General features: G+C 42.2%; 1 protein-coding gene across 2 annotated transcripts in view; it reads right to left on the bottom strand.

Annotated features, from left to right (window-relative positions):
- SH2D4B (SH2 domain containing 4B) overlaps positions 1 to 27,693 on the bottom strand; it is a 98,650-nt gene that overhangs the window by 48,190 nt on the left and 22,767 nt on the right. For both annotated transcript variants that reach the window (XM_058542789.1, XM_058542791.1), the window contains exons 2-3: positions 17,866 to 18,029; positions 15,577 to 15,724 (exon numbers count right to left, since the gene is read on the bottom strand). In XM_058542789.1, the coding sequence (XP_058398772.1) occupies positions 15,577 to 15,724; positions 17,866 to 18,029 (312 nt within the window). The remainder of the gene's footprint in view (positions 1 to 15,576; positions 15,725 to 17,865; positions 18,030 to 27,693) is intronic.

Here is a 27,693-nt window from a genome sequence, read left to right as displayed (position 1 = left end):
CCCTAGGGGCAATCCCAACTATAGGTACCACTGTTCAGAGTTCAGACCTTTGCTTAATCCTCCTGTTTCCCATCTGCCTCTTGCCTGCTCTCTCCACTCGGCCTGATATGGTGAGCCCTGAGCCTGTCCCTTCCAACTTCCCATCTCCTTCTGGTCAGCAGGAGGGATGTAGAGCCTGGAAGAAACAGGTGAAAGTGGGGACGTGAGAGTCCGGCCACCCACATAGAAACTTGTGGCCAATCCCGCATTCTCAGCTCCACCCTCACTGCCTCTGGCGCCTCCAAGTCCTGAGCCTGTGGGGCTCTGGGCTGAGCCAGCTCACAGCATCAGCCCTCTTCCGACAGGTGCCCCAGGGAACCCTCACCACTCTCCCTCTCTTCCAGCTCCCAGACTTCTGTGGACATCTTCTTATCTGTTCTCTCCTCTCATCTTCTCTCTCTTTGTGTTTTATAACTTTTTCCGTCCTTTGCTTCTATTTTAATGGATCAACAACAAAAAAGAGATAACTGTGAGTTTTTAATCCTTTGTTTTAAAAAAGACAAGGTTTTTGTTGCCCCTGAAATGGCATAGATTGAGGACTTTTCTCCACCTCAGTGATCAATTTTTTAATTCTAAAAAATAGACAAAATTCCAACTTCCTAATAACCCACTCTCTAAGAGTTGGGAATTCAGGGCTAAAGAAGTTAAGTGGCTTCATCTAGTCATTCACCAAATACTTATTGAGAATCCAGGAGGCTCAGCCTGTTCTAGGCACTGGGGATACAGCAGTGAGCAAGGCAGACACAGTCCCCATCTCTCAGAGCTTGCCTTCCAGTGGGTGAAAAACACTCAACAAATAAAAATCAAGAAATATCAGAAAATAATCAACAGTGTGCAAAGAATTAAAACAGGGTAAGTGATAGAGAGAATCTTGGAGGCCACTTGAGGCTGCCTGACCAGAAGTCCTCTCAGAAGGGGTGACACGTGATCTGAGACCTGAACAATATGGAGACTGATAAGCGAGTATCAGGGAGAAGAAATTTCCAGGTGGAGGGAACAACAATGCAGCGGCCCCAGCATTGCAGATGGGTTTGGCACGTTTGAGTACAGAATTATCCACTGTGGCTGGAGGAAAAAAAATCAAAATTCTATTTTTGATGAGTCTGAGATGCCGTCCAACACGCCAGAGGCCTGCCGTTAGCAGTGGGCGCACGGGCTGCAGATGGTGACCAAGAGTTACCTCCACCAGGACAACGCTTCTCAGCCGTGGGACTCAGTGCTGTCACCCAGAGAAGAATGCAGACCAAGACGAAACTATAGAGGGTCTTGGGACACTGCACCATTTAAAGGTTGAGAGAAAGAGTTGGAGCCAGAAACGGAGACTGAGAAGGAGGCCAAGGGGTGAGATAAAAACCCAGAAGTTTTTATCTGGCGATGCCTGTCGGGGAAGCCAAGAGAAGAAAGCATTTCAAGTAAAAGGGAGTGGTAAACCGAGCTGCAGGCCACTGAGACACCACAAAAGATAAGGACAGAGAAGCCACAAGGGACTGCTGGACGTGGCCACAGGACGTGATGGGAGATCTTGTCTAGAGTAGCCCTCGTGGAGTGGAGGGGCAACTGTCCAGGCTGCAGGGCAGAGGGGGTGGAAGGGACTGCAGACGACCCTTTCAGGGAGCGGCAGCCAGAGGGGAGTGTGGGGTTAAGATGGAAAGGGGGTGAGTGGGTTGGTATTAAGATGGGAAATGCTAGACCAGAGAGTTAATGACTGATGAAAAATTAGAACCAAAGTCTGCCTGACTCCAAAGCGGAATAAGCTGAGTTTTACCTCAGAGCCATATTTTACTTTCATCAGTCACTAGCATCTCAGTAGCATGAAAAATCACTTCTCCCACTGGCACACCCCTTCAGTTTACACAGTGGGTTTCCCATTCCTTCCCCAGGTCTCCCTAATCTGACTGTGGTCACCACGTCCCTCAGTACACAGGGCACCAACCTTGGTGCTTCCACCTAGGCACCTCAGATCTATCCCCGCCCATGGGAGGCTTCCAGGCAGGAGCAGGTCTCAGGAAAAACACAAAAGGGCAAGGCCTGTCAGAGCCATAGGGGCTTCGATCCCCTGTTCCTACTCCCTTATGCAGATTAGGAGTGTACTAGCTTGATCAGGCTGCTGATGGGCTCAGGGCAGGCCGCCCCAAGATGCACCACTCTGGAATGCAGTTATTTCGAGCTGAAGACAATAAAGGCTCAGAAGACTCAGGAAGAACATTTGGCCTTCCCCCAAATTGCCTAAAAGAATTTAACAAAGAAGGCCTGTTCTAGGAAGGAGCTAATACCATAAGATAACTATAGTATAATGTGAAATAGGTGTGATAAGAAAGGCACCAACAAGCCCATCTTATGAAAATTCTGTCTCTTGAGCCACATCCTCTATAGATGGCCCAGCAAACAGTTGTCTAACAAACATTTGCTTTTCTGTCTCCAGGTGAATCGTCTTCCTCCCCTTTGAAGTCCCAAACCACTACCCCCACATCCTCCTTTGTCTTGAGCTGAAGATGGTATTTAAGGTGGCAACTTTGGCCCTTATGGCGAGTTGCTCAGTTTTCCTGGGTTTCTCCCACGTACAATACATGTTATTAAACTTTATTTTATTTTCTCCTGCTAACCTGCCTTCTTAATTATTTGACCAGCCATAAGAACCAGCGGGAAAGGGGTGAGGGTCAATTGTCTCTCTTCTCCTACAGTTCCATAACAAAGTATCATAGACCGGGAGACTTAAACAACAGACATTTACTGTCCCATAGTTCTAGAACCCAGAATTCTAAGATCAAGGTGTGGGCAGCATTGGTTTCTCCTGAGGGCTCTCTCCTTAGCCTGTAGATGGTCATCTTCTCCCTGTGTCTTCACATGGGCATGGTCTTTCCTCTGTGTTCACACATGTCTGTGTCCAAATTTCCTCTTCTTATAAGGACACCAGTCATACTGAATTAGGGCCCACCCTAAATACCTCTTTTTAACTTAATTTCCTCTTTAAAGACCTCATCTCCAAATACAGTTACATTCTGAGATACTAGGGTTTAGGACTTCATCACATGTATTTTAGGGGGTCACAGTTCAGCCCTTAACAAAGAGGCTGCAACCCTACTTATCCCCTGACTGGTGTACAGGGGATAAGCAGCATTTGACCGCCTGCCTCAAGGTACAATGCAGTGTTCCTACTCCAACCCGCTGTGGATACCATGAAGCAGCAAGTTAAATGGCAGAACCCACTTCCCCAAAACCCCAACCTCTGGCAACCACCACTCTCTCTTCTCTACTCTCTGCTTCTACAAGTTCAGCTTTGTTAGATTCCACATATAAGTGAGATCATGCAGTATTTGTCTTTCTCTGTCTGGCTTACTTCACTTAGCATAATGTCCTCTAAGTTCATCCATGTTGTCACAAATGGCAGGATTTCCTTCATCTTTAAGACTGAATAATATTCCATTGTATATATATATGTGTGTGTGGTATATACATATACCACATTTTCTTTATCCCTTTATCTGTCAACAGACACTTAGTTTGTGTTCAGTGAAAAGGCATGAAGTTTCAGTTATGCAAGATGAATAAATTCTGGAGATCTAATGTACAGCATGAAGACTATAGTTAATACTGTATTGTAGGCTTGAAATTTGCTAAGAGAGTAAATCATAAGTGTTCATACCACAAAAAAAAAGGTAACTAAGTAAGGTGAGAGATACGTTAATTAGCTTGATTGTGGTAATCACTTCACAATGTGTATATATATATCAAAATATCACATTGTACATCTTACATACAATTTTTATTTGTCAATTACATCTCAATAAAGTTGGGCAAAAAATTACTACTCCCAAATAAATATACAAATAAATGAATACACAGCAGCTCCTCTGTTCACTCCATCCTCTTCCCCTGAGAGTGAGACAACACCCAGGGAGCCATAAGCCTGCAGCCACCTCCATCTCAAAGGAAAATAACCGGCCACTTACTGTGACACAGGCAAGCTCTTCACAGGGATGGGGACCACAAAAGAAAACATTTTGCAACTACAATAAAGAGTAGTGCATCTTTCTCTCCATGGTTTTGCTAAAATGATCAACCCTCAGCAGAAATTGCCTAGAAACTCTCATTGTTGTTGCTACTATTCAAATCCTTTGACCCATCTGTGATCACAAGAGAAAAGCTCATCCTTCTTATATTTAGCACCCACAGGCCAATGCAGCCTAAAGGCAGACATATGAATACCCACTTCTACCATAGGAGTCGATTGCCTTTTTCTGGCAAGCCTAAAGCCCTCTGAGCTGGCCACCTTACTCAATCCTCCTTCTCCTGGTAAACCATTAGTAACAGCACACCACAGGAGCCCACAGAAGCCCAAGTCTGCCTCACCCTCATGGAAAATATCACCGAGACAGCTGCTTTTTCCTGGAAGGCTCAGTCATTTTTGTTGTTAGCCTGGTCCCAATAATACCACTGTGCTTTGTGAGAAGACGCTCTCCAAAAGGGCCAGGCCTATGTCATTCATTCCTCCATCACCAGTTCCCAGCAAAGGCCTAGCATACAGAAGGTGCTCCATAAACGCTAACCAGACGAGTAGGTGAACTAATTAACAGATGAAGATAAGACAGGGTTTGTGATGATCCATGACAGGAAAGGGTAAAACACATTATGTCGTCTTGTTGATGCCAATCTTGTCCAAGAGAAACACAGATAAAGTCTACAATTTTCAAGAGAAAGTTGAAAAGTGGGAGGTTTTCCCACCACTTGTAACGTTATTGGGAATAAAGTAACGATAGTTTCTATAGTTGAAGAGGATGTCACTAAGCGGCCAAAATGAGCCCCGACCTTAAAAGAGAAAAAACAAAAAGAGAGCGGCCTTGAATAGAAAATGGAGAAAAATCAAAGGACAACTTCACTGTATCAGCTGTGACAACTGTGTCTGTTCCTTATCAAGGAACCTGGAAGGAGGTGGGAGGGGGAGGGAGACTTGGAGGTGGAGAAGGAAGGTCACAGGACCTGAGGCAGAGGGAGAGAGCAGGATCCTTACTGCCCCCGTTCTGCCATCTTAAGCAGAGGAAGAAACATCCAAAAGCAGTCTTATGAGTTATGAAAGCAGAAAAGAAATGCAAATTTTATCTGGCCCCTGATCTCCTTTTTTCTAAAGGAACACTTTTATATGCATGTAAATTACATTCAAATGGTGCCAGCCACAACAGAGTAGTTTTTAAAAACAGGTTTCCAGCTGTCTGTATCTTCTAATTTGAAGTTCCCTCTTTAACCCTACATAAGATTCTGGGATGTTTTCCCCCTGTTTTCTACAAGGAATTTTCACTATTATCTTTCCTATGACCAGGAGAATTCGCAGAAGCTGCCTACATCCTCAACACAGGCTGCCCGAAGTGAGCCCAGCCAACCTCCCTCCGCCACCAGGCTTCTCTCCCACGTTCTCCCCTCTCTCCCAGGCCCCAGCCCTTCTCTCCACTCAGTTCTGAGTGGTAAAAAAAAAAACAAAACCTCAGCACAGCCAGTCCAAGTACATTCTCTTTCCTCCAAGACAGCACCTCCTTCCCAGCTCTCCATGGCAAGAGGGTGGTGCCATCTACTCATCCCTCCACCTAGGGCTCAGATGCCATTGCCCTTTGCTTTCCCTCATCCCAACACCTAACTGATGCCAAGCCATGCTGATTTCACCACCACCACTTCTCTATGTCCATCCCTTCTCTCTCTTCTCAGTCACAGACTCATCATTTCCCACTTAGACCATGGCAAAAATCTCAACCATTGCAAAAATCTCAACTGGCCTTTCCCTGCCTCAAAACTTGCATCACTTGAACCACACCATCACCACCAGCTATCCTCATAAAACTTGATCCAACCATGTCCTTCTGTAGCTAGATCCTCACAGCTCTGCTTTGCCCACAGAGAATAGTCCACCTCTTTAATGTAGCTTCATCCAAGGGCTCCACAGCCTACCTTTCCAGGTTTATGTCTGGCTCCACCCATCATGTACTTTTTTCTTTCCCCCAGCAGATCATTCATCGGTCCACATATATGCCTTCTATTTCCTGTCTTTGCTCATGCCCAGATTCCTAGAGGAACTCCTTTGTCCTCCACTGCAGCCCCTAGGGTGTGGTTGGGCTGAGGGTTGCTCATAGAGTCATCTTTCTCTCCCCAGCACCCTGTAAGCTTTTTTTTTCTTGAGATCATATTGGCTTATAACATTGTATAAATTTCAGATGTACATTATTATTTATCAGTTTCTGTATAGACTACATCGTGTTCACCACCAATAGTCTAGTTTTTATCCATCACCATACATATGTGGCCCTTTATCCATTTGCCCTCCCCCCACCCTCTTCCCCTCTGGTAACCATTAATCTGTTCTCCTATCCATGTGTTTGTTTATCTTCCATATGAGTGAAATCATATGGTGTTTGTCTTTCCCTGTCTGACTTATTTCACTTAGCACCATACCCTCAAAGTCCATCCATGTCACAAATGGCACAATTTTGTCTTTTTTATGGCTGAGTAGTATTCCATTTTATATATATATATACACACACACCACATCTTCTTTATCCATTCGTCCTTTGATGGGCACTTGGGTTGCTTCCATGTCTTACCTACTGTGAATTATGCTGTGATGAACATAGGGGTGCATACATCTCTTTGAATTGTCTATTTCATGTTCTGTGTATAAATACCCAGTAGTGGGATAGCTGAATCATACGCTATTTCTATTTTTAATTTTTTGAGGAATTTCCATACTGTTTTCCATAGTGGCTGCCCCAGTTTGCAATCCTGTCAGCTTTCTGAGAGCAGGGTGTTTATTGCTACCACTACCACCCTCCCCCAAACAACCTGCACTTAGGTTCTCAGGAAAAAAAAAAGTACTAAATTAAATTAATGTTGTTGGCACACCGCTGCATGCAAGACTTGCATATATTAGAATCTTGGTGTTGAAAGGCAGAGTAAAAATTGTCTAAGCCAATCTCTAACCCAATGCATAAAACACTTCATTGAAACTGTTTCCGTTATCTGAGCAACAACAAATTACCAGAAAATTTAGTGGCTTAAAACAACAACCGTTTGGGGAGTGATATCAGCCTCAAGGTAGAGTGAGCTCTTCCCTTAGACTCTTCCCCCTAAAATTCAAGGAAAAGGACATTCATATGCCAACAGAGGACATTCACACAACACAAAAGACATCTAAGAGACCCACACAGCCACACATCTGAAGGTGGAGGTGCTGGAACCCCCAGAGGAAGTGGAAAGAGGTAAGGGGAGCTCCTTTCCCTCCCCAGCAGTGGCCCAGGGCGCAGGACTGTGCATAGCTCTGAGAGGAGAGAGGGGAGGCGCAGCTCTGCACAGGAACACCTTCGCTCTCCAGGTTCCCTCACAGCCCACGGGAAAGCCCCACACAGAGGACGCTAAGCTATTGTGGGGGTGTCTTCATCAAGCCAGCACCCCAGGATAGCAGATAGTGAGGGAAGAGCAATACTGGCCCTGGGTTCACACTCACAAAAGAAACTGCCCCTCTCCCTGCCCGGTGCTCCAGCTCAGCCAGTTGGCCAGAGCGCCCACACATACGTTAGAAAAATAGCAGCTGTGAGCGAGCAAGCCAGAAATTGCAGATGGGGCCTGTCAGCATAGATTCTAAGGACTGGCACAGACGCCAGAGATCACGGTCGGCTCAGAATACACAGCTCTTGATACCCCCCCAGTGGTGGCAGGTGGAATCTGCAACCAGATACCATCACTATGCAAAGGCACTAATTCATGCCATTAAACTGTATGAAGAAATATATTAATACTCCAGACCAGAAGGAAAATGACAAGCACCCAGAAATCCATCCTGAAGGCACAGAAATTTACAATCTAAATGACAGAGAATTCAAAACAGCTATCATAAAAAAAGTAATGAGTTACAGGAAAATACAGATAGACAGTTCAATGAAATCAGGAATAAAATTAATGAACAGAGGGAATTCTTCAAAAAAGAGATTGAAACTATAATGGAAAACTAATCAGAAATGTTGGAAATGAAAAAAATGGATGAGATAAAGAAAAATCTGGATCTCTTGAATAACAGAGCTGCTATTATGAAGGACAGAATTAGCAATCTGGAGGACAGAAATATAGAAATGCTTCAGATGAAGGAGGAGAGAGAACTAAGACTAAAAGGAAATGAAGAATTTCTGTGAGAAATATCTGACTCAATTAGGAAATGCAACATAAGAATTGTAGGTATTCCAGAGGGAGAAGCAGGATAATGGAGCAGAAAGCTTGGTCAAAGAAATAATAGCTGAGAACTTCCCAAACCTGGGGAAGGAGCTGGAAATACAAGTAAAAGAAGCTAACAGAACTACTAATTATAGCAATATAAAAAGACTTTCTCCAAGGCATATAGTAGTAAAACTGGCAAAAGTCAATGACAAAGAAAAAATATTAAGGGCAGCAAGGCAGAAGAAAATAACATACAAAGGAACCCCTATCAGGCTTTCAGCGGATTTCTCAGCAGAAACCTTACATGCTAGGAGAGACTGGAATGATATATTCAAAATTCTGAAAAACAAAAATTTTCGGCCAAGAATACTCTATCCAGTGAAAATATCCTTCAGATATTATGGAAAAATAACTTTCCCAGATAAACAAAAGCTAAGGGAGTTCATCGCCACAAGACCCCCCTTACAAGAAATGATCAAGAAGGCCCTCATACCTGAAGAAAAAAACAAAGGGTTTACAAAGCCTTGAGCAAGGAGATAAACCGGTAGACAAAATCAGAAAATTGCAGCTCTCTATCAGAACAGGTTAGCAAACACTTAATTATAACATTAAAGATAAAGGAAACAAAAACATCAAAAATAAATATAATCTTATCATTTAACCACAAACTCACAACACAAGATGGAATAAATTGTGACAATAATAACTTAGAAGGGGAAGAGGAAAGGGATGGAATTGGCTTAGACTGAGGAAATAAGAGGCTACCAGACAATGGACTATCTCATCTATGAGTATTTTATACAAACCTCATGGTAACCACTAAAGAAATAATCAGAACATAGACACAAATGATAAATAAAGAGAAAACCATCATAGAGAACTATCAAACTGAACTGGTAGTCTGAAATACATGGGACGAGAAACAAGGGAAATACAGAACAACTGGAAAACGAGTGACAAAATGGCAACATTATGCCCTCATATATCATTAATCATTCTAAATGTAAATGGATTGAATTCTCCAATCAAAAGACACAGAGTGGCAGAATGGATCAAAAACACAAGACCTAACAATATGTTGCCTCCAGGAAACACATCTCAGCTCTAAAGACAAACACGGGCTCAGAGTGAAGGGATGGAAGACAATGCTCCAAGCTAACGGCAAAGAAAAGAAAGCAGGTGTTGGCATACTTATATCAGAAAGTACACTTCAAGATAAAACAGGCAAGGAGAGACAAAGAGGGGCAGTATATAATGATAAAAGGGACACTCCACCAAGAGGACATAACACTTATCAATATATATGCACCCAATGCAGGAGCACCAAAGAACATAAAGCAACTATTAACAAACCTAAATGGAGAAATTAACAACAACACAATAATAGTAGGGGACCTTAACACTCCACTTACATCAATGGTTAGATCATCCAGACAGAAAATCAACAAGGAAATGGTGGATTTAAATGAAAAACTAGAACAGATGGACTTAACAGATATATATAGAACATTCCATCCAAAAACAGCAGAATACACATTCTTCTCAAGTGCACATGGACCATTCTCAAGGATAGACCATATGTTGGGAAATGAGGCAAGCCTCAATAAATTTAAAAAGATTGAAATCATATCAAGCATCTTTTCTGACCATAATGCTATGAAACTAGAAATCAACTATAAGAAAAAAGCTGCGAAAGTGACATATGTAAAGACTAAACAGCATGCTACTGAACAACCAATAGATCATTGAAGAAATTAAAGGAGAAATCAAAAAATATCTGGAGACAAATGAAAATGAAAATACACCATACCAACTCATATGGGATGCAGTAAAAGCAGTCCTGAGAGTAAAATTCATAGCAATACAGGCCCACATTAACAAACAAGAAAAATCTCAAATAAGCAATCTTAAACTACACCTAACAAAAATAGAAAAAGAACTAACAAAGCCCAAAGTCAGCAGAAGGAGGGAAATAATAAAAATTAGAGCAGAAATAAATGAAAAGTAGACTAAAGGAACCAAAGAAAGGATCAATGAAACAAAGAGCTGTTTCTTCGAGAAGATAAACAAAATTGACAAACTCTTAGCCAGACTCACCAAGAAAAAAAGAGAGAAGGCTCAAATAAATAAAACTAGAAATGAAAGAGGAGAAATTACAATGGATACCACAGAAATACAAAGGATTTTAAGATAATACTATGAAAAACTATATGCCAACATATTGGACAATCTAGAAGAAATGGATAAATTCTTAGACTCATACAACCTCCCAAAACTCAATCAAGAAGAAATAGAGAATCTGAATAGACCAATCACAAGTAAAGAGATTGAAACAGTAATCAAAAATCTCCCCAAAAATAAAAGTCCAGGACCAGATGGCTTCTCTGGAGAATTCTACCAAACATTCAAAGAAGATTTAATACTTATCCTTCTCAAACTATTCCAAAAAGTTGAAGAAGATGGAACATTTCCTAACACATTTTATGAGGCCAACATCACACCGATACCAAAGCCAGACAATGACAACACAAACAAGGAAAATTGCAGGCCAATATCCCTGATGAACATAGATGCAAAAATCCTCAACAAAATATTGGCAAACTGAATACAACAATACATTAAAAATATCATATACCATGATCAAGTGGGATTTATACCAGGGATGCAGCAATGGTTCAACATCCACGAATCAATCAATGTGATACACCACATTAACAAAATGAGGAATAAAAACCACATGATCATCTCAATAGATGCAGAGAAAGCATTTGACAAGATCCAACATCCATTTATGATAAAAACTCTCAATAAAATGGTTATAGAAGGAAAGTACCTCAACATAATAAAGGCCATATATGACAAACCCACAGCCAAAAACATACTCAATGGGGAGAAACTGAAAGCCATCCCTCTGAGAATAGGAAGAAAACCTGTGTACCCAGTATCACTACTCTTATCCAATACAGTACTGGAGGTTTCGGCCAGAGCAATTAAGCAAAAAAAGGGAATAAAAGGAATCCAAATAGGCAACGAAGAAGTGAAATTCTCACTGTTTGCAGATGACACAATTTTATATATAGAGCCAAAGCAATTAAGCAAATAGAGGGACTAAAAGGAATCCAAATAGGCAATGAAGAAGTGAAATTCTCACTGTTTGCAGATGACACGATTTTATACATAGAAAACCCTAAAGAATCCATCCAGAAACTATTAGAAATAATCAACAACTACACCAAAATCATCTTACCATCAACCAACTTACAGCAAAGTTGCCGGGTACAAAATCAACTTACAAAAATCAGTCGCATTTCTATACTCTAATAACGAACTAACAGAAAGAGAACTCACGAATACAATCCCACTTACAATTACAACAAAAAGAATAAAATGTCTAGGAATAAATTTAACCAAGGAGGTGAAAGAACTTTACAATGAAAACTATAAGACATTACTGAAAGAAATCGATGATGACATAAAGAAATGGAAAGATATACCCTGCACATGGATTGGAAGAATAAATATAGTTAAAATGTCCATACTACCTAAAGCAATCTACAGATTCAATGCAATCCCAATAATAATTCCAATGACGTTCTTCACAGAAATAGAACAAACAATCCTAAAATTCATATGGGGCAACAGAAGACCCCAAATAGCTAAAGCAATCCTGAGAAAAAAGAACAAAACTGGAGGCATCACAATTCCTAACTTCAAAATATAGTACAAAGCTATAGTAATCAAAACAGCATGGTACTGGGCCGGCCCCGTGGCTTGGCGGTTGAGTGAGCGTGCTCCGCTGCTGGCGGCCCGGGTTCGGATCCTGGGCGCGCACCGACGCACCACTTCTCCGGCCATGCTGAGGCGGCGTCCCACATACAGCAACTGGAAGGATGTGCAGCTGTGACATACAACTATCTACTGGGTCTTTGGGGGGGGCGGGAATAAATAAATAAAATTATTAAAAAAAAAATGGGCAGAGGATATGAACAGACATTTTTCCAAAGAAGATATACAGATGGCAAATAGGCACAGGAAAAGATGTTCAACATCATAAACTATCAGGGAAATGCAAATCAAAACTACACTAAGATATTACTTTACACTCATTAGAATGGCTATAATCACCAAGACAAAAAATAAAAAATGTTGGAGAGGATGTGGAGAAAAGGGAACCCTCATACTCTGCTGGTGGAGTGCAAACTGGTGCAGCTACTATGGAAAACAGTATGGAGATTCCTCAAAAAATTAAAAATAGAAATACCAGATGACCCAGGTATCCCACTACTAGGTATTTATCCAAAGAATTGAAATCAACAATTCAAAGAGACTTATGCCCCGCCATGTTCACTGCAGCATTATTCACAATAGCCAAGAAGTGGAAGCAACTGAAGTGCCCATCAGCTGATGAAGGATAAAGAAGATGTGATATATATACAACAGAATAGTACTCAGCCATAAAAAAGAACAAAATTGTCCCATTCACAACAACTGGATGACCTTGAGGGTATTATGTTAAGCAAAATAAGCCAGACAGAGAAAGACAAAGACCATATGATTTCACTCATATGTGGAAGATAAACTAACACACGGACAGGGAGAACAGATTAGTGATTACCAGGGGGAAGCGGGTTGGGGAATGGGCACAAGGGGTGAAGGGGCGCATTTATATGGTGACTGACAAATAATAATGTACAACTGAAATTTCACATTGTTCTATGCTATTATGACCTCAATCAAAAAAAAGCAACAAAAAAGTATACACATGTATATGTATGTGTCTATATACATATATAGAGAGAAAGAGAGAGGAGGAAAGAGAGAATGCAAATATGGCAAAATATTAATAATTGGTGAATTTAAGTGGAGAATATATGAGAATATGAATATATTCATTTTATTTTCCTTTCAACTTTTCTACAAGTTTGAAATTCTTTCCCAATAAAATGTTTTGAGAGTAAATATCGCTTCATTTAAAAATGCAATAGAGGGCTGGCCCCGTGGCTTAGCGGTTAAGTGCGTGCGCTCCGCTGCTGGCGGCCCAGGTTCGGATCCCGGGCGCGCACCGACGCACCGCTTCTCTGGCCATGCTGAGGCCGCGTCCCACATACAGCAACTAGAAGGATGTGCAACTATGACATACAACTATCTACTGGGGCTTTGAGGGGAAGAAAAATAAATAAATAAAAATGCAATAGAATCTCCAAAAAAATATATAACTCAGGGAAAGTTAAATAAGGAGATCAATAAATAAAATAACTGTATAAATATATAACTAGCAATTGCAATAGGTTTTAAAGTAATGAGAATAAATAAATACCTTCACAAGAGCAAGAAAAAATATTAAACCTAAGGTTTAAATAAAAAAGAAATATGGAGCACTTAAAAAAACAATAAATTTACAAAACCCAAAAAAATAGAAGCACATAGGTATATATAAGTTATTGTGAATGTTTGGGATTGGGTGGCTAGTGCATTTGCAGGTGTAAAAAAAAAAAAAAAACTTTATCAAAGACAAAAATAAGCTTGACTAACAGGAAGAACATACCATATTCCTGAACAAGAAGATTTATTGATTCACTATTGTAAAAATGTCCAGCTTCCACAAATACAGCTATAATATTGAGGCAATTCCAGTGAAAATCACCATGTGGTGTTTTTGTTGTCGAGGGGAGGAGGAGAGTGACAAAATAATTCGTATGTAGCTCTAGCTGGAAAAAACGGACAAGATGAGCCAAGGACATTTTGGAAATGAAGAGCAATGACAGGTTCTTACCTTCACAGATGTTTATAAAATAAAATAAAATAAAATAAAATAAAAAAATAAATAAAAGATTTATTTTAAAGCTACAATAATAAGTAAATCTGGCTCAGGAATAACCAGTCAAAGAAGAAAAATCCAGGAAGAGATTCAGAAGTAAGAATGAAGGCAGCAAGTCCAATGAGAGGAGAGAAGCCGGACTACATAACACATGATGTGGGGCCACTGGCGAACCGTCTGGAAGAAAAGAAAGTCAGAGCCCTGTTGTCACAACACACACCAAAGTGAAGGAAAATTAAGTGCAAAGAAATAAAGTCATGAGAGAGATACAAAAAACTGTAAATTAGTATTTTTATATGCTTGTAGTGGCACAGATCTTTCTAAGCATGAAACAAATAATAAAGATTGATATAGTTGGCTAATAAAAATTTTAATCTTCTGTACATCCAAAAGCACCATAACCAAAATTAAGAAAAAACAACATCACTGTGAAAAATATTTCCAACAGATATGATCTTAAGGGGCCAATGTCCTCACTACCTAATCATTATGGGGGGGGAAAAAAGGTCTTAAAAACTCAAAAATAGGCAAATGCCATTAATATACAATTCACAAAATAATACAATTGTTGGAATTCAGTACAATTATTATTTTCTTCTTTTTGCTTGTATGTATTTTCTGACTTTTCTACCCCCAAAAAATGTATTATTTCTGTAGTCAAAACAAAAAAAAATCTCAAAATAGGGACCACAAAAAAAATTTTTTTCAGGCAACCTAACCTTCCTAGCAGAGGACTGTAAACCGCCTTTACCAGCTCCAAACTCTCCCAGAATGCAACAGGTTTTAAAGTAATGAGAACAATCTCATTCACAATAGCAACAAAAAATATTAAACCAAAGGTTTAACTAGAAAAGAAATGTGGAGCACTTAAATAAAACAATAAACTTACAAAAGACCAAAAAATAGAACCACATAGGTGTATATAAGTTATTGTGAATGTCTGGGATTGGGTGGCCAGTGCATTTACAGCTGTTAAAAAAAAAAAAAAAACTGTGCAAGATTACCAACAACTCCCTATCCAGGACTAGAAAATGTGCATTTTTTCATCTCCTTGAACCCCCCAGAAACCTCCAGGTGGGTGTTGTTATTACACTAATATTACAAACAAGAAAGTGAAGGCTCAGAGAAGTTCAGCAAGCTTCCCAGGGTCATACAGCAGTAAGCAGTAGAGCTGGAACTGTATCCCAGGATGGTCTGACCACAAACTCAGCACTTTCCAGGCCTCCTTTCAGGACACTTGGTTTGGGAGGCAGAAGCCCTGAGTTCTGATCCAGGCTTTGTCCTTAATTACGTGTGGTCTTGGCAAGTCTCCTCCTCTGTCTGACCCTCAGTTTCCTTATCTGTACAATGAGAAGCAAATTAGCCCAAATGATGTGTCAAATTCCTTCCTGCTCAGACATGACAGATTTCTGTTCTCATAAAGCACTCAGTACCAATCAATGGCCAAGGACTGGTCCAAACTTGAGATCATGCCCAGAGGCGTGGGAGCTAGAGCAGATGGCCACACACAGATGCCTCATGCACTGGCTCACCTTGAATTCCTCATGGATGCGCTCCTCCAAAACTTTTGCAGCCTTCCGGTCCTTTATCTCCACTTTCCACTTCTCCGCGAAGATCCGGGCTTTCTCATTGGCCAGAGCATCCCGGAACTTCTTGGTGATCTCTGCCTCCTTCTGTCTCCTTGCAAGAGAACAGCAGCAGGTATAAGCTCCTATGGGAAACTGAAGGACCACATAACAACAGAACTTCAAACAGAAACTAGGAACTGGGCAGCCCAGTAGTGTAGTGCTTAAGTTCATGCACTCTGCTTCGGTGGTCTGGGGTTCACAGTTTATGATCCCGAGTGCAGATCTACACACCTCTCACCAAGCCATGCTGTGGCAGCAACCCACAAACAAAATAAAGGAAGATTGGCATAGATGTTAGCTCAGGGCGAAACTTCCTCAGCAAAAAAAAAAGTAAAAAAAAAAAAATTAAATAAATTGAATGTTGGCAAAAGTAAGGAGAAATAGGCACTCTCCTGTATGGGGGTGTAGATCAGTCAAACTGTTCTGGAACCCAGGCAAAAAGAGTCAGAAATCCCATTTCTCACTCAAGTTTACAAAAGTGTAGGTAGAAGATGTTTATCAGAGGATTTTAATAACATAAAAAATGGCAAAGAACCTAAATGTCCACTAACAGGACCAGTAAGTTGGGTTTCTCATGTAATGGAATACAGTAATCTTAAATGATGTTGTGGATCTACATTAATCAATTTATCAAGATGTGAATAAAGCAGTTTACAAAGCATGTGTTGCCTAAATGCTCACCCAGGTCATCTTAGGTGGTGAGTGTGGGTTGTTGTTACAATTTTACAATTAAAACACTATCATCAGGGGCCGGCCTGGTGGCATAGTGGTTAAGTTCACTCGCTCCACTTCATTGGCCCAGGGTTCGCAGGTTCAATCCTGAGCATGGACCAACACACCTCTTGGCAAGCCATGCTGTGGTGGCGTCCCATATAAAGTGGAGGAAGATGGGCACGGATGTTAGCCCAAGGCCAGTCTTCCTCAGCAAAAAGAGGAGGATTGGCATTGGATGTTAGCTCAGGGCTGATCTTCCTCACAAAAACAAAATAACACTATCATTAAAAACTGGGTGGAAAATGTTGGAGTAAATTTTATATGGATTTCTAAGTTTGGCAAAAAAATGTTGAAAGTTGTTTATGAAAGAAGTCCGACTCCAAGTCTCACTGGGGGCTCCACTGTCCATCTTGTATGAAAACTGCAGGTAACAGGAGAAGGACAAGCAGATAAGGAAGTGAAGGCTCTCCTGTCCCGAGGGCAACCCCCTGAGGGAAACACGAAATCTCTGTATGTACCATCTCGGTGAATCTGAATTCTGCCCATGGAGAAGGGCATTGTGAGGCCCACACCACAGATGTGAAAACTGAGGCCCCAGTTCAGCTCACTTCTCATTGGTGGAGCCAGGATTCCAACCCTCAAGGTCCATCTGAGGCAAGACCCTGATGCTGGGTCACCTGATCTCAGCAGAGGGCAAACCAGCCGGCCAGCCGCCTGTACCTGCTCCCTCCACCCACCCCTGTCCTCCAGCTCAGACCCACCCCAAGGGGTCTGGGTAGTTTCCCCACAAGCATCTTTGCTGGAAGCATCTTTTCCACATAACTAATTGGCCGTAAGGCAATTTGCCGTAAAAGATAAAATCTGGAAAAACAAAAGAGGGACATTAATTAAAAAGGACATAATGAAACATGAAAAAAATGAATAACAAAATTAAAGACTTTATAGCGAAATACAAAATATTTGAATACATTTAAAACGTGTGTATGTAGATTCATGGTGATGCTGTGCAAATAACCGATTTTATTCCGTGTGTGGCCGGCACGTCCCGCGCACTCGTCCGGCTCCACGAGGGGCGTCTGCAGGCCGGGCAGCCCTCCGCGGCGCGGCGGGGGCACCCAGCGCTCCAGGGCGGCCGCCCCCGCCAGCCCGAGGACGCGTCGGTGTCGTGGCCGCGGGAGGAGACGCTGCTGACTGCAGACCAGCACCACCCGCACCCTCGCTGTGCGCACCGTTAGGAGGGCTGAGACTTCCGTCACGTCCAACGGAGTGACTGCGAGGACTTCGCCAACAGAGAAATGAAACGACCAAGACAGACACTGTCAACCAGTCACTGCTATCTTTTACAGCCAATTGCCTGACGGCCATCATTAAAGCGGGGAAAAGGTTTGCGGCAGAAATGCTCACAGCGACCACGCTCGCGGGGAGGGGAGCGGGCGGCACCCCAGGCCGCGCGTCCGGGCCCCCGCACCCGCCGCTCACCAGAGCTCCTCGGCCTCCCTCTGCGCCTGCAGCCGCGCCCGCTCCGCCATCAGCTGCTCGGAGAGCTCCTCGTAGGGCTTGTCGCCGGGGCCTTCTCCCATGATCCAGACCCAGACCTCGCCGTCCGCCCCCTGGAGCCACTGGATGTGCTTGTCGCTCGCTGCCTCACAGCAGGAGGAGGAATGAGGGAGGAAAAGAAACAGGCCCCAGTTCTCATTAGTAAGGAATGACCCCGGTGGGCTGGTGCACAGCCTCACATCACTCTGCGGAACGCTGACATCTACAGAAAGGATCCCAGAGAGACATGGGCCTGCACTCTCTCCCTGCCACTGCCTCTAGTGAGCAGTGCAGCAGCCAAGTCAGCCTGCTGGAGCAGGTGTCCAGGGCCGGCACTGGCGGCCGCAGCTGGAGGCCTGCAGCACAGAACACCAGACACAGAGCAGCACTGTCTGAAGGAGTGACCGTGTGGCTCCGGGGCCAAGCCAGTTAGGAGCCCTGAGCCTTCTCTCTCTCTTTCTCTCTTCCCCATCTGCTGTCTGGAAACAAGGAATTGGAAACGGTGGAGTTGCAAGATGAAGGCCCTGGGCGGCTGCCTGACCTCCATCAGCTGTAACATGAGCAAGAAACAAACCCCTGTTGCGTGAAGACGCTGAGATTTTTCAGTTTGCCTACTGCAAGAGATTCCATGATACCATGACTAAAATGGAAATCTATCCGCAAAGTGGGGTACTACTGAGACAGAAACATAAACTGTGTCATTGCCTTAGCAGTTGGCCCGTGAGTAAGGTTTAGCAGGCTGAATGGCTGGAGATCCATGAGACGCAGGAGCAAAACATTTGGTAAAATTGTCAGACACCAACCTAAAAGGCAGACACCTTCATGCCTTCTGAACTTGTCACTCTAAGGGAGGAGATTGGAAAATAGAACGTGGGCACTGTGTGTTGGTTGCTAGCAGCTGTGTTTGGCAAGGTTTTAAGAGAAAGAAATGAGTTCAAGAAAGAATTGAGTGCTTTGCAAGTAGAAATGAAAGAGAATAGAGAGAATACAGAAATTTGGGACTTTGTAGGCTTGGAAAAAACACCTCTTTCTAGGGCCCAAATTGCAAGAGATGGGATTTTTAAAGGTTTTGCATGACAGAGCCCAGTAAAACTTCCAAAGTGAGTCAGGTGACCTAGGGCAGAGAGCACCATGGCGGCCATGAGGATGTGCTGCGCAGACATCCAACCACAGGGAGCACAATGACTGAGTACTCCAGCTCCCTGCTCCGGGGTTCGCCCAAGGCCGGGCTTTCAGAGGTGGCACCCAGCCTCAGACTGAGCGTGGCAGGTTCGCTCCTGGGAGACACGGGATTCTCTGATGGACAGCTTCCCTGAGGCCTTGGCAGACCTTCCGTGGACTGCATGGCTGCTACAACACCTCCATCCAACCTTCCTTCCCGGCTCCTTCACTCAAGGTCAGACCTGCGTCTCGGTGTGATGGCTCTCCCAGACTCCGCCAGCTCTCTGCCCTCTTTCTCTCACAGGTATTTCCTTAACAAAACCCTAGTGTATTTAATCCCATCTTTGTCTCTGCTCCTCAGCAGAGCCTGGCTAATGCAAACACATTGAGTGTGATCTCTCACAACTATTTTCAAAGAGCCTAAGGTAGATGTCCTTCAGTTGAAAGGCAGAGACATGGGGTAAAGAGTTGCAGAAGTACAGTCAATTTGTGGAATATGTCCTGAAAAGAATTTTAGCTGTTGTTACTGGGAAGCAAACACATCAGAAGCCTCCTGAGGTTTTCAGTCTGGACTAAAAAAAGCCTTTGATTGTTCAAGACTTAAACAGCCCTCGGGTACCCAACCTCAATGAACAGGAGGCAGGTTTCAAAGGCTATGCTGGTCCAAGGAAAGCGTGATCCTCAACACTCATTCAGATGAGGCCCAGGGAACAGTGAACAGGAGGAGCCCCTCGAGGGCCAGTCAGCATCTGGTCAAGGCCGTCCCTTCACTGCCAGGCAGGGGACGTCACAGTGCTCTAGACTAGTGCCTGAGTGGGGTGCGCACCCTCCTTCTTTTCCGCGGTGGGTATACTGACCCTGCTCCACCGCTGCACGTTGACTCTTAAAGGGGTGAGGGGTGTTTAGATGATCTGTCTTTTCAGCCACATACAGACTTTATAGAGACTAATGCAGAAGCCTTGCAGACTGTGGACTTTGGGCTGGATGCAGTGACTGAATGAGACATGAGAGTGTCCCCCTTAAGCAGGTGGTGAGTGTATTCATATGGAGGAGAAGAATCAAATGTGTGGGTGACCAGAATGACAGTCTGTCACAGCGAGCATGCTGTGTCCAGCACCCCATTTCCTCTCCCTGAGCGCACCAGATGACTACTTCTCTCAGCTTCCCTCCAGTTCCATGGGGCCATATGACTGAATTCTAGTCTGTGGATGTCGGGGGAAGTGACTGTACCACTTTCAGGCTGAGGCTTTTGCAGTTGGTGTGCCGTTTCCACATTCTGTGTCTCATCCACCCAGCTGGAAATAGGTGACTCCAAGATGGTGGAATTGCAAGAGAAAAGCGTTCTGATCCATGAGTCAGTGTTTCAAAGCAAGCCACACAACAGCTACCCCATCCACATCAAACTGTGGTGTAATCAGGAAATAAACCTTCCTTGTATTAATCCACTGAAATTCCAGGGTTTATCTATTGCAGAAGGCAGCATTAATTCCCCTGACTAATATAGGAGGACACTGTTATTTTTTAGCATGTTAAAAGCAGTATAGTTATAGATACACACAGGTTTAATTATGATTAGATAGAAACAAGGAGGCAACCACTGTTAGAATTATAAAACTTCCAAATTAATAGTGGGGGAAAGGGAATACTGAGAGGCTTACCAATCCTGCAAAAATATGAAAAGGGAAAAGAAAAAAGAACAAAAATATGTAGCTGTTACAGCAGACACTGCAGTTACCTACCCACCATCCATTCCAGCCCACTTTCCTCCCTGATCAGAAAACTCCAATTTGTTCAGGGAACAACAGAGATCCCTCAGTTTCAGGAGAGGCAAGTTTCCACCCCAGCCTCAAAGGACAAATAAAATTGTTCTAAACCCATCACGTAATATTATTCTCGTTGGCAAGTGATCAGTCTAGGAGTGACCGGATGTCCCCATTCTTGACGAAGTGGATGTAGGCAGAAGTCCCAGGGAAGGGCTTTCCTTCTCCAAACTAAAAGTGAAAACTCCTTAGGAGAAACCCCTTCACCTTTGCTCTTTTACCTCACCTCCTTCTTCCTCCTGCAATGAAGAAGTGATCGCAGGAGTTGTTGGAAGGCTTTTGCAACCATGAGGAAGAAAGCCACAAAAGCTAAGGATGAGTAAGCAGAAAGACAGAAGGAGATGGAGCCTCAATGATCTTGTCGAGTGGCTAAGCCAATAGTGCCCCTCGAAGTACACCTCCAGATTTCTTGTCATTTGAGAAAAATACAGCACTTCAAGGAATAAAGTTCTATAATTATTAAATGAACTATGAGAATATAATACAAAGGATTTATTTAATTAAGCAACTCTTAGTCGTGTATTCTGTTACTTATGGTCAAGCACATCCCAACTGGTAAAGATAACAAACACAAAATAACACTGAAGCTCTAAACCTTAAGTATATTTGTTAACACAAAAATATGAACAGAATTAATTCCCCTATTAAAAATCTGAGACTGTCAGATGTGGCTAAAAAATAAAATCCAACTATGTATTATCTCAATAAAACACACATTAAAAAAAGAAAAAGGTAGGGGCTGGCCCGGTGGCATAGTAGTTAAGTTCGTGCACTCTGCTTCAGCGGCCCAGGGTTCACAGGTTCGAATCCCGGGCACGGACTGACACACCGCTTATCAAGCCATTCTGTGGCGGCATCCCACATACAAAATAGAGAAAGATGGGCACAGATGTTAGTTCAGGGCCAATCTTTCTCACCAAGAAAAAAAGAAAAAGGTTAAAAAATAAAGAGCTAGGTAACAACAGACTGTGCAAAGGCAAGCAAAAAGAAAGCAGAAGTGGCAGTGTCAGACAAAGCAAATTCAAGGACAATGTATTAAACAAGACAAAGAAAAATATTATGTGATAATAAAAGATGCAACCCACAAAGAAGATATAACAGTCATAAAACTTTATACAACATACAACATAGCAGACAACTGCATAAAAAAAAAAACTCCTAACAACTCAAGGAGAATTTGAAAATGTATATACTCATGGGGGGGAAGTTTTACCGTATTTGTTTCAGAAGTGGGTTTTAAAATAGATTTTAAAAATTAGTAATATAGAGGATTTGAATAATATAGTCAATAAATTTCATTTAACAACTACAGAACTTTATTCCTTAAACGTTGAGAATATATTTTTTCCTTTTGATCTTGCAATTATGAGAAAAATTATATAGGCCATATTCTTTAATAATAATACAAAAATTAGAACTCAATGGGGGATAATAACCATTAAAAATCTTAACTGATGTATAATCAAGAAAATATCTCCTAGCTAACCCATGAATCTTAGAGGAAATCAAAACTGAAATTACACATTATGCAGGGAGGAAAATGAAGCAAAAAAAATATGTGCACAGGTAACAGTGAGCACAAAAGAAAATTATAGGCTTAAAGGCTTTTCTTTTTGATGTCCCCATGAAGATATCTCTTTTTTCCAAACACATAGCAATAATAGATACAAAATAACAAGAAAAAATGCATAGAAATATAAGATATACCTCTCTGGAGTCTGTATCAAACATAAGTGTGAAACTCAAGGCTTCCATGTGGGTCTCGAAGCAAAGAGTGGTCACCAGGAATGGGACTCCTACAGGGTGAAGGGGAATAAAAGTTCTCCAGGTGACACAGGGGCCTGAATGGGATCATTATTGAAGCCAGGTGCTGGTAATGTGCTTGGCAAGTTCAAGAAACAGCAAGGAGGCTGTTGTGGCTGCAGTCGAGAGGGCGGGCAGGAGGACTGGAAGTGAGGTTGGAGAGGCAGCAGCAGCCCAGCGTGCTGGCATTCGGCTATGGTGAGGACTGGGGAGTTTATTCTGAGTGAGATGGGAAGCCATGAGAGGGGGAGGGTGGGGAAAGTGACATAATGTCATTTGCATTTCAAAATGCTTACTCTCTCTGTTTTGTGGAAAACAGATGGGGTCAAGAAAGCCTGTAAGCGAGTTAGCATCTGTGATAGTTCAGGTGAAAGACCATCGTTTTCTTGGACTCAGGTGGTGCTGGTGGAGGAGGTACAACGTGGTTAAGATTTAGGATTTATTCTGAAGGAAAAAGCAATATTTGCTTAAATTTTGGATATGTATTGTGAAAGAAAGAGAACAAGAAAACTCCAAGGTTTCAGCTTAAGCAGCCAAGTGAATGGTGTATGTACTGCAATGGGCAACATGAAGAAACAGCTTAGAGAAATCACTGTTTCTGTTTCGGCCAATGTGAGTTTGAGGTGCTTCTTGGACATCCAATAGGCAGCTGAATAAAACAGAGTTCAGAGGAGAGGCTGGAACTCAGATATAAAGGTTTGGAGTCATCAGTGTATAGATATTTAAAGCCACAAAACTGGTTAAGAGCAGGTAGAGAGTGAGAACAGGTAGAAAAGAGAAGAGGTCCCTGGATGGAAGCCTCGGACCCTCCAACACTTAGAGAGGAGGACGACCCCCAAAGGAGGCAAGGGCAAAGAGGTCTGTGAGGCAGAACAACCGAGCAAGAGTGACATCCCAGAAGCCCAGGGGAGAAAGAATTTCAGGAATTAAGGAGAGATCAACCATGTCAAAGGCTGCTGGTGGTGGACGGGATGAAGACAGAATTGACCACTGGATTCAGCAACGTGGACGTCACTGGTGATGTTGAAAAGACTGGTTTCAGGAGTTTGTGAAAAGGAATACTTGGAAACTTAGAAACTTTTAGAGGAAAATATAAAAGCATATCATTATAACCTTGGGGAAGGGAAGAATTTCTTCTACAAGACATAGAAAGAATAAAGGACAATCATGTTGTATAAGAGACAATGTTGATAAATTTGAATACAGCATAAAGCTTAAAATTTCTACACAACAAAACACCCCATAAAAACAATTAAAATCAAACACCAACTGAGAGAAGATATTTGAATACACATAACTGTCAAATGATTTCAACAATTAATAAAAGCAATAATAACAGCTAACATCTACAGAGGGGTTATCTGCTAATCACAGTTCAATATATCTTACTTCTATTAATGTATTAGTGTTTAGAACAATCTTTCTCTACTGGGGTCCTGTGAGAGAAATAAACCCTATAAAATGTAATTTGAATAATGATTTTTCTGAGTTCTCCCAAGGATGGTATATAAAGATAGTACTAGTCTACATGCATTGTAGGAAAGTTAACTCACTACATTCAACGTATATTAGGGCAATGGTCATCAAATAATTTGCTCTCAGAACCCCTTTACATTCTTTAAAAATATTGAGTATATCAAAGAGTTTTTGTTCATATGGGTTATATCTGTCAATATTTACCACATTCAAAATTAAAACTGAGAAAAATTTTAATATTTATTTATTTAAAATAATGGCAAATTCATTCCATACTAACTTATATAACATTTTTATGAAACAACTAAATATTCTAAAACAAAAAAAATCTAATTGGAAGAGTGGCCATGTTTTATATTTTTTTCAAATCTATTTATAATGTCCAGCTAATAGAAAGCAGCTGGATTTTCATATCTGCTTCTGTATTTGCTCTGTTCCGATCCGTAATGTTAGTTGAAGTATATAAAAAAATTTTGACTTCACACAGGTATATAGTTGGAAAACAAGAAAAGAGAAAAATTAACAGTTTTACAGGTATTTATCAATAATCTTCTTTGATACTATACTAAAACTCAAGCAAGTGGTAGTAGGTTAGTTGTGATGTGGAACCTGAAACCATAACAATGAATTTATTGTACTTTTTTATATTAAAATTCTTTGGTCATGTTAATTTCTTAGTTTTGGTTAATGTACCATGGTGACATAAGGTGTTACCATTAGGGGAAGCTGGGGGAAGCTTATATGGGAATTCTCTGAACCACTTTGCAACTCTTCCGTAAGTCTAAAATTACTTCAAAACAAAAAGTTTATAATTTTAAAAAGCAAAATAAAATAAAAATCCATTGATTTGTTTTGCATTTGGAATGGAGCTTTTACTCCTGAATGATTTTGAAACATTATTCACTGGTCCTTTGGAAAATATTTGCTCACTGAGTCAAGCAGATCTTCTGAATGTGGACTCATTTTATTTTACAACATTAGAAAATCATATTTATTAATATCATTATGAATCTCATGAGAAAAGCCTTTATGTATTGGGAATCTAATAAGCTCATTGTGGCAAGTACAAGTCTTCCAAAAAATTCTAATTTTTGCTTGAAAGCTGGAATTTTATCATGGGCATAAATTCTGTCAGCTGTTTTCCTTAAAGTGATGGATTCACTTTATTCACTTTCAAATACCCAAGTCTGAAAAAAGATATAGTTTGGCTGTCAGTCTTCTTTCAAGTAAAAATGGTATTCCATGAATAAAGAGGCTAGTTCAGCATGTAACTCAAAGAATCACACAGTGCTTTTCCTCACGACATTCATCATTCTTCAATATGCAGCAGAATGCTTTATGCATACTTCCCATTTTGTCATACAATAAACTGAATAAGGTTTACTATTTCATCGAGTGAAACCATCATTATTTTTACTGTGAGTGTGTGACGGTGAAAAGATACAATGACTACTACTATTAAGATACCAACAGATTTACCCACCTTTGATTTTCCATCATTAGTACAAGTGTAAACATGATAAAAAGAGCAAATAACATCTTAGTATTATTGTGAAAACAGTTTTGACCTTATCAACATGGAAAGTCTCAGACCTCCAGGAATCCATGGACCACAATTCAACATTAGGGCTCAATTTTCTCACAGAATCTTGATTGGAAAAAAATTTATCTGGAATATACAAAGAATCCTTGTAAATCAATAAGAAAATGGTAAACAACCCTACAGAAAAAAAGGGCAATAGATATTGTCACAAATGCTGAGTTACCCACTGGTTATCCATCCACCTTCTTTCCATTACTTCCTTGCTCTTAGTATCTGAGTTTAATCAAGAGAGTAATGTGCTTGCTTTGAAATCTCATTTTCTGTCTCCCTTCCAGGGAAGGGCAGCCACATGACAAACTTCTGGCCAACAAATATAAGTAGAAGGTTGTGAGAAATTTTTGCTTTTCTGATATAGACACGACCATGCTTTCTTCCCCCTTTTCTTCATGATTGGCACACAGATGTGATGCTAAGAAGTACAACAACCACGTGAAGACCCAAAAGGCTGAGCCATCATCTGAAGATCATGAAAGAAGAGCCAGAGACAGTCATGATATCATAGAGCCACTAACCCAGCTCCAGACTACCTATTTTTAGATTTTTTTCTTAGGTGAGAAAAAAACCCTACTATGGAATTCCCTGGTGATTGGATTTTCTCTTGCTTGCAGCTTAACACATTCCTGTCAGATTATTGTTATGAACAGGTATTTCATAGGAGAGAAAACATAAATAGTAACTAACACATTAAAGATGTTTAGGAGTGACGTCAGCATCATGGTGGAGGGAGCTTCCCCCATTGAACTCTCCCTCTAGGACACAACAAAAAGGACATTCATATTCCAACAGAAGCTACTCACACAACACAGGGGACATAAGAGGCACCCACATAGCCATACACACGAGGACTGAGGTGCTGGAATCCCCAGAGGAAGTAGAAGGAGGTAAGAGGAGCTCCCTTCCTTCCCCAAGGACTGTGACCCTGAGACTGAGACCACCCACCTCTCAGAGAGGGGGGGAGGGGCTGGTCTCCTTGGGAAAACCAGCACCAAGACTTCTCACAGCCCATGGGGAATCCCCCTATGGAGGGAGTGGAACTGTTGCAAGCTAGCCCCCCAGGAGAGCAGAGAGTGACAGTGAGGTGCGAGACCTCTGAGATAGGGGAGGGGAAGGTAAGCGCCCCTCCGCCACCTGGCCTGCTGGCGCTTCAGCACAGCAGACCTGCAGCCTTGGCACAGTGGCACTTCAGCTTGGCCTCAGCCCCAGAGGCAGCGGACCCCAGGTGCCCGGGCCCACCAGCAGCAGGGCGTGCCAGCACCCCTGTACCAGAGGTGGCAGCAGCTCAGGGCCCACCACGCCACAGGCCCAGCTGCTCTGGCTCCACTGCACCACGGCCCCAGCTCCTTTGAGTTGACTTTCCCCACAGCCTGGCTTCAGCTGCTTCAGCTTGGCCGTGCTCAGGCTCCAGCTGACTTGGTACCAGCAACTTCAGCCCAACCGCACTCCAGTTCCAGCTTCTTCAGCCCAGTGGTGCTCTAGCTCCTACTTCTTCAGCCCAGCCACACTTCAGCTGCAGCTGCTTCAACCCACGCGCACCTGAGCCCCAGCTGCTTTGGCCTAGCTGTGCTCCAGCTCCAGCTATTCCCACACTTCCTCCCCAGCAGCCTCCACTCAGCCACACCTCAGATCAGGGGCACTTCAGATCAGCTGCACTTCAGCTCAGCCATGCCTCAGCTCAGCTGGGGGCCAACCAGAGTGCCCACAGATCAAGGTGGGCCAGAATACACAGCCCTTGACCCCCACCCAGTGGCAGCAAGAGGAAATTGTGACCATATATTTTCACTATGAGGAAAAATAAGCCAACACTGACAGGCACTATGCAAAAATATATTAAATCTCCAGACCAAAAGGAAAATGACAAGCACCCAGAAGTCAACCCAGAAAGCACAGAAATGTATAACTTTAATGCCA

The sequence above is a fragment of the Diceros bicornis genome, chromosome 6 (genome assembly GCF_020826845.1).
Source record: "Diceros bicornis minor isolate mBicDic1 chromosome 6, mDicBic1.mat.cur, whole genome shotgun sequence".
NCBI classification, from domain to species: Eukaryota; Metazoa; Chordata; class Mammalia; order Perissodactyla; family Rhinocerotidae; genus Diceros; species Diceros bicornis.
The sequence above is the reverse complement of the archived record's forward strand: the minus strand, read 5'-3'. Positions and strand labels throughout refer to the sequence as shown.